This window comes from Bison bison, unplaced genomic scaffold (genome assembly GCF_000754665.1).
Source record: "Bison bison bison isolate TAMUID 2011002044 unplaced genomic scaffold, Bison_UMD1.0 scf7180017864286, whole genome shotgun sequence".
In the NCBI taxonomy this organism is placed as follows: domain Eukaryota; kingdom Metazoa; phylum Chordata; class Mammalia; order Artiodactyla; family Bovidae; genus Bison; species Bison bison.
In genome coordinates this window covers 1,294,729-1,302,887 of record NW_011494858.1, presented here as the reverse complement: position 1 = coordinate 1,302,887, position 8,159 = coordinate 1,294,729, and the positions used below count along the sequence as shown (strand labels likewise).

The 8,159-nt window shown below is 41.6% G+C and overlaps 2 protein-coding genes across 2 annotated transcripts in view; one reads left to right on the top strand and one right to left on the bottom strand.

Moving 5' to 3' along the window:
• Positions 1-8,153, bottom strand: part of TPGS2 (tubulin polyglutamylase complex subunit 2) — a 64,933-nt gene extending 56,780 nt beyond the window's left edge. The window contains exon 1 of the mRNA XM_010849743.1: positions 7,856-8,153. Within this exon, the coding sequence (XP_010848045.1) occupies positions 7,856-7,937 (82 nt within the window). The 5' untranslated portion in view covers positions 7,938-8,153. The remainder of the gene's footprint in view (positions 1-7,855) is intronic.
• Positions 8,052-8,159, top strand: part of KIAA1328 (KIAA1328 ortholog) — a 419,817-nt gene continuing 419,709 nt past the window's right edge. Inside the window, exon 1 of the mRNA XM_010849781.1 lies at positions 8,052-8,063. Coding sequence (XP_010848083.1) covers positions 8,052-8,063 — 12 coding nt within the window. The remainder of the gene's footprint in view (positions 8,064-8,159) is intronic.

Sequence of the window (8,159 nt, the reverse complement as noted above, 5' to 3'; positions counted from 1 at the left end):
TTCCTTCCAAAGAACACCCAGGGCTGATCTCCTTCAGAATGGACTGGTTGGATCTCCTTGCAGTCCAAGGGACTCTCAAGAGTCTTCTCCAACACCACAGATCAAAAGCATCAATTCTTCGGCACTCAGCCTTCTTCACAGTCCAACTCTCACATCCATACATGACCACAGGAAAAACCATAGCCTTGACTAGACGGACCTTTGTTGGCAAAGTAATGTCTCTGCTTTTCAATATGCCATCCAGGTTGGTCATAACTTTCCTTCCAAGGAGTAAGCGTCTTTTAATTTCATGGCTGCAGTCACCATCTGCAGTGATTTTGGAGCCCCCAAAATAAAGTCTGACACTGTTTCCACTGTTTCCCCATCTATTTCCCATGAAGTGATGGGACCGGATGCCATGATCTTCGTCTTCTGAACGTTGAGCTTTAAGCCAACTTTTTCACTCTCCTCTTTCACTTTCATCAAGAGGCTTTTTTGTTCCTCTTCACTTTCTGCCATAAGGGTGAAAGTGAGGTTATTGATATTTGAGGTTATTGATATTTCTCCTGGCAGTCTTGATTCCAGCTTGTGTTTCTTCCAGTCCAGCGTTTCTCATGATGTACTCTACATATAAGTTAAATAAGCAGGGTGACAATGTACAGCCTTAACGTACTCCTTTTCCTATTTAGAACCAGTCTGTTGTTCCATGTCCGGTTCTAACTGTTGCTTCCTGACCTGCATACAGATTTCTCAAGAGGCAGGTCAGATGGTCTGGTATTCCCATCTCTTTCAGAATTTTCCACAGTTTATTGTGATCCACACAGTCAAAGGCTTTGGCATAGTCAATAAAGCAGAAAATAGATGTTTTTCTCGAACTCTCTTGCTATTTCCATGATCCAGCAGATGTTGGCAATTTAATCTCTGTTTCCTCTGCCTTTTCTAAGACCAGCTTGAACATCAGGAAGTTCACGGTTCACGTATTGCTGAAGTCTGGCTTGGAGAATTTTGAGCATTACTTTACTAGCGTGTGAGATGAGTGCAATTGTGCGGTAGTTTGAGCATTCTTTGGCATTGCCTTTCTTTGGGATTGGAATGAAAACTGACCTTTTCCAGTTCTGTGGCCACTGCTGAGTTTTCCAAATTTGCTGGCATATTGAGTGCAGCACTTTCACAGCATCATCTTTCAGGATATAGGTACATATATGATAATTGTTTTGTTTTCCTAGGCATTGATATCTATTATCATCATGAACCATCCTCCTTTGTTTCTAATAATGAACTTTGTTTTAAAGTTTATTTTACCTGCTGTTAGTATAGCCACTCAAGCTCCACTTTGGGTTCTATTTGCATGGTATATTCCACCCCCCTCCTCCATACTTTCAGTTTTAACCTGTTTGTGTCTTTAAATACAAAATGTGTCTCTTGTAGACTAGGTATATTTGAATCATGTTTTTGCTTTTCTAAAATCTGATGTCAATCTCTGCCTTCTCATTGAAGTGTTTAGTCCATTTGCATTAAATGTAACTACTGATAAGGTAGGATTTATTTCTGCCATTATGCTATTTCTTTCTGAGTCATCACCAGCAATATTTTCAGCATTGCTATAGTTGATTTCTAATATCAGTCTGTTAGTGGTGATTTATTAGACTTTGTCTACTAAGTTCCTGAAAATTCTTCCAGCTTCCACCCATTTCCTAGTCTCAAAGATGCTTCCACATAGGTATGTGTAGTAGCAGAACCCATTTCCAGGTAACGAAACATAGACATTAGTTTCTATGCTGCATAACTACTGTAAATTTTTAGCATTGGTAAGATGAAGGACACTATCCTCTTGATGGCCATCAGCTAGAGGGCTGCTCTCAGCTCCTACAGACTAGTCACAGTTCCTTGCCATTGGTCCTCTCATAGGATGTCTCACAACATGGCAGCTTAGCTTTTCAAAGCCAGGAGGAAATCCATCTGACTTCTACTTCTCTTTTAGAATGCCCTGCTGATTATGTAAGGCCCACCTAGGATAATGACCCTTTTAAGTCAAAGTTAACTGATTAGGTACTTTAGTTACATACACAAAAACCCTTTGCCTTTGTCATATAATGTAACCTAAGCCATGGCATAACATCCCTCATTTTCACAGGTCCTGCCCATTCTCAAGAGTAAAGGATTATATACAGGTAGCACTGGACATCACCATGGACACCAGCAGATGGTCAGTACTGAAATCAGATTGATTATATTCTTTGAACCCAAAGATGGAGAAGCTCTATACAGTCAGCAAAAATAAGACTGGGAGCTGACTGTGGCTCAGACCATGAACTCTTTATTGCAAAATTCAGACTTAAATTGAAGTAAGTAGAGAAATCCACTAGACGATTCAGGTATGACCTAAATCAAATCCCTTACGATTATATAGTGGAAGTGAGAAATAGATTCAGATTAGATATGATGGACAGAGTGCCTGAAGAAATATGGATAGAGGTTTGTAACATTGTATAGGAGGCAGGGATCAAGACAATCCCCAAGAAAAAGAAATGCAAAAAGGCAAAATGGTTGTCTGAGGAGTCCTTACAAAGAACTGTGAAAAAAGAGAAGCAAAAGGCAAAGGAGAAAAAAAAAATATATATATACCATTTGAATGAAGAGTCCCAAAGAAGAGCAAGGACAGATAAGACTTCCTCAGTGATCAATGCAAAGAAATAGAGGAAAACAACAAAATGGGAAAGACTGGAGATCTCTTCAAGAAAATTAGAGATACCAAGGGAACATTTCATGCAAAGATGGGCTCATTAAAGGACAGAAATGAGATGGACTTAACAGAAGCAGAAGATATTAAGAAGAGTTGGCAAGAATACACAGAACTATAAAAAAGATCTTTATGACCCAGATAATCACAATGGTGTGATCATTCACCTCGAGCCAGACATCCTGGAATGTGAAGTCAAGTGGGCCTTAGGAAGCATTACTACGAACAAAGGGAGTGGAGGTGATGGAATTCCAGTTGAGCTATTTCAAATTCTAAAATATGATGCTGTGAAAGTGCTGCACTCAATATGCCAGCAAATTTGGAAAACTCAGCAGTGGCCACAGGACTGGAAAAGGTCAATTTTCATTCCAATCCCAAAGAAAGGCAATGCCAAAGAATGTTCAAACTACCGCACAATTGCACTCATCTCACATGCTAGTGAAATAATGCTCAAAATTCTCCAAGCCAGGCTTCAGCAATACGTGAACCATGAACTTCCTGATGTTCAAGCTGGTTTTAGAAAAGGCAGAGGAACCAGAGATCAAATTGCCAACATCTGCTGGATCATGGAAAAAGCAAGAGAGTTCGAGAAAAACATCTATTTTCTGCTTTATTGACTATGCCAATCCCTCTGACTGTGTGATAACAACAAATTGTGGGAAAATTCTTCAAGAGATGCGAACACCAGACCACCTGACCTGCCTCCTGAGAAATCTGTATGCAGGTCAGGAAGCAACATTTAGAACCAGACATGGAACAACAGATTGGTTCCAAATAGGGAAAGGAGTAGATCAAGGCTGTACATTGTCACCCTGTTTATTTAACTTATACGCAGAGTACATCATGAGAAATGCTAGGCTGAATGAAGCACAAGCTGGAATCAAGATTGCCAGGAGAAATATCAATAACCTCAAATATGCAGATGACACTGCCCTTATGGCAAAAAGTGAAGAGGAACTGAAGAGCCTCTTGATTAAAATTAAAGAGGAGAGCAAAAAGTTGGCTTAAAACTCAACATTCAGAAAACTAAGATCATAACATCTGGTTTCATTATTTCATGGCAAATAGATGTGGAAACAATGGAAAGTGAGAGACTTTCTTTTATTGGGCTCCAAAATCATGGCAGATGGTGACTGCAGCTATGAAATAAAGACGCTTGCTCCTTGGATGAAAAGTTATGACCAACCTAGACAGCATATGTAAAAGCAGAGACATTACTTTGCCAATAAAGGTCCGTCTAGTCAAAGCTATGGTTTTTCCAGTAGGCATGTATGCATGTGAGAGTTGGACTATAAAGACAGCTGAGCACCGAAGAACTGGTGCTTTTGAACGGTGGTGTTGGAGAAGACTCTTGAGAGTCCCTTGGACTGCAAGGAGATCCAACCAGTCAGTCGTAAATGAAATCAGTCCTGAATATTCATCGGAAGGACTGATGCTGAAGGTCAAACTCCCAATACTTTGGCCACATGATGCGAAAAACTGACTCATTTGAAAAGACCATGATGCTGGGAAAGACTGAAGGTGGGAGAAGAGGACAACAGAGGATGAGATGAATGGATGGCATCACTGACTCAATGGACATGAGTTTGAGGAAACTCTGGGAGTTGGTGATGGGCAGGGAGGCCTAGCGTGCTGTGGTCCATGGGGTTGCAAAGAGTCAGGCACAATTGAGTAACTGAAGTGAACTGAAATGAGAACTGGAGGTCATCTTAGCAATCTGCCCACTTAGTTACACTATAGTTACATCCTTTAAACATCCTTTTGTCATAAAAGTAAATAACTGTTACATCATTCTTCAACTCTCCTCCCACCTTTGGTTTAGTCTTATATGCATGTATTTATGTATGTTTGTATTAGTCTGTATGAAAATAATGTTCAGCAGAAGGTTGAACATCTTTTTGCGGAAGGTTCCTCAGTCTATGTTTGATTTCATAAAATCTGTCCTCTAGTAGATTCCTCAGCATGGTTTAATGGGTGGAGAATTTCCTAAGTTCTTTTATTTGATAGACAGTTTGGATAGATATTAAATCCTTGGCTCACACTTTCTTTCACTGAATTTTCTATACTTGTTCATGTATTTTAATTTTGTTTGGAGTTTAAAGTTTTCTTCTACTTCAGTTCTTTTTTGGGAAGAGTCTTCCTCAGTTGTCTGTTTGACATTTTATTTCTTGATTCCAGCATTAGTTCTCTATGGGTTTTACTTTTCTCTCCTTCATTTTGCAATATGGTGTCATTTAAAAAGATTTCTAGGTTAGTGACACTAGTTTCTCCTTTCTGTTGGTTGTTTCAGCTAGCCTCTTTGGCTAGAATCATATCTGGGTCTGTTTGCTTGCCATGGATTCTTCTGGTGGTGAGAGAGTAGGGCAGGAAAAATTACGGTCTGGTCCTATGATTTGTTGCTTTTTCTCTTTTTACTCTGTTACTTTGCACATTTGCTATTCTCTGTCTTTAGGCAACAGTGAGAGTTTGGTTTGGGATAAAAATGTAGTTGTGGAGTTATTGCATATATTTTTGGAAGGAGATTTTTAGGAGGCTGCTTACCATATACCCACCACTGACTTCAGCTGCTTTGCTTTAAAAAATCCTCTTAACATATTGTCTTTTCAAACAACAAAGAAATGTGAAAACATACAGGCATGCCTGTTTTACCATGCTTTGCTTTATTGTGCTTCTCAGATATTGCCTTTTTTAAAAAATTTTTTACAGAGTGACAATTTGTGGCAATCTTGCATTCTTAAATAATTGTTAGTATTTTTCAGCAATGAAGTATTTTAAAGTTAAGGTATGTACATTTTTTAGACATAATGCTATTGCACACTTTAAATAGTGTAAACATAACTTTTACACACAGTGGAAACCAAAAATTTGTGAGACTCACTTTATTAGGATATTCACTTTACTGCAGTGGTCTGGATCCTAATTTCCAACATCTCTGAGGTATGTCTGCAAATGATTTTCGATTTGTGATTACTTGAAATTATTAGGTTTTGACTACATTTATAAATAGATTGCTTACAGGAGGCTAGATTTCCTATAAATTTAATTACCAGAGTTGTTTAATTCCTTAGGTAGGTTTTAACTTGTAACTGTTAGCAGTTTGCCAGACATCTGAAATACATAATAGAATATATTAAATGCATAAATGAAATTTAAAATGTTTATAGACATTTAATTATGTAGGCCTTTAAATCAAACTGACAGCTTAAGGGACATTTAGTTAGCTTGACCTGAGTAGATTAAACATTTATTAAAAGAAAATAATTTTTTTAGAGAAAACTTTCTAGATTTATAAATATACAAATGAAGTTGAAACTCCAATACTTTGGCCATCTGATGTAAAGAGACTGAATGTTGGCAAAGACTGAGGGCAGGAGGAGAAGGGTGAGAGAGAATGAGATGGTTGGATAACATCATCATCTCAATGGACAGGAGTCTGAGCAAACTCTGGGAGATAGTGAGGGACAGGGAGCCTGGAACTCTGCAGTCTATGGGGTCGAAAAGAGTCGGACATGACTTAGTGACAGAACAACAACAATGAAGTATGTCTGTGGAATAGCAAGACCTGCCTAAGTCCAGAAGTACAAGAAGCGATAGGGCATAAGTCTGGGTAAGAATAAGGAGATAAGATATGAGTGGTCTTGGTGATTAGCTACACTCTAATTTCATTTCTAAAACTTACCGCTTCTCTCAAACACATCACGGTGTTTCACACCTCATTTACTGTTTTAGGCACCGAGGAATATCAGTTCAGTTCAGTTCAGTTGCTCAGTTGTGTCCCACTCTTTGCAACCCCATGAAGTGCAGCATGCCAGGCTTCCCTGTCCATCACCAACACCTGGAGTTTACCCAAACTCATGTCCATTGAGTCAGGTGTCGCCATCCAACCCAGGCATATAAGGAAGAATAATACAAAGTTCCTAACCTCATGGACTTCAACTACAGAAAAGAGACAATTTAAAACAAACAAAAAATACATAATTTCAAATAGTGGCAAAGCCATGAGGATTTTAAAAAAAGGAGGATAAAGGACGACAGTGATAGGGAACGATGTTACTGGAACTGTATTCAGGGAAGGCTCCTCCTAGGTTGTGATATTTAATCAGAGATTTGAATGAAGTCAGAGAAAGACATTCAAAGGAAGAGAATTTCAGATGGAAGGTCTATGCTATGCTATGCTATGCTAACACTCCTCCATCCATGGGATTTTCCAGGCAAGAGTACTGGAGTGGGGTGCCATTGCCTTCTCCGAAGGTCTAGCGAATTGTAAAAGCCTTGACGTGGGAACAAGCTTAGTGGGTTCATGGTACAACAAGGAGGCGACTGTGGCAAAAGAGAGTGAAAGTAAAGTCAGAAAGACAGTTGAGGGTAAATTATAGGAGACTGGTGGGTCATGGCACAAAATCTGGATTTTATTATGAATGCAAAAGGAAGGTGTTGAAATGTACTATTTGGCCTGCTTAGACTGCCTTTCTCCTCCTCGGTTATCTGGCTAACTTCCACTTGTCTTTCAAAATCAGCATCATCTCCTGTGGGACATATTTCTTAGCTCTCCAGAAAACATCAATCACCTCCTTCTGTGTGCTACCTCTGAGCAATAACGAATGACTGAACTGTGTGTGTGTTTCATTTCATTGTAGAGTAGCTCCAGCATTTAATGTAGTAGTAGGTGCTAAGGGAAGGTTCCATAAAGGAAAACCACCCATTCAACGGTGCAAACCTTGACTTCTCTGGACCAATTCAGGTGCCATTCACACGGAGGCGCATGGGAACGGTTGCCCTGGGAGGTCGGCTGCAACCTTCCCCCACCTCGCTCTTGCCACCTGAAGCCAAGAAGGCCTCTCAGGACAGCCAGCCTCCCACTGTCAGGGGCCTGCTGTTTTCCCTCAGCACATCTATTCCCGCGTCCTTTCTGGATCCTGTGGTGGGATTTCGGATGGGGTGACCTTCGGGCTTAGCGTGTCTGCATCCACACTTTCGGCAAACGGTCCCCTGGCCCAGTCAACGCACCTTCTGAACAAGGGGACGTAAAGTCGCGATGTCCACTGGCCTAGAGAGTCCAGCTCCTGCCGCGCCTCCGTGCTTCCGCGACACACCCTTCGTCCCGCAGTCGCCCTCACGGCCCCCCGCCCCACTCACCTAGGATGCGAGTGACCCCCAAGGTCAGCTTCTCCAGGTGCGGCTTGCTGCTGCCCAGCAGCGGGGGCGACGTCTCCTCCATGTCTCGCGTCCCGGCTCCGCGTGCGGCCGGGGAAGGGGTGGGGACCGGGCGAGGGAGCGGGGCGGGCCGGAGGGCCGGACACCGCCCGGGAGGCGCGGCCGTCAAGTTCGCGGCATGCCGGGACTTGTAGTGCTCGGCGCCTGAGAGGGCTGCAGGACGGAGATGAGGGGCCCGGGCTGCTCGGGCGGTAGTAGTTCCCCGAGGCGTTTGTTCCCGCTGCCC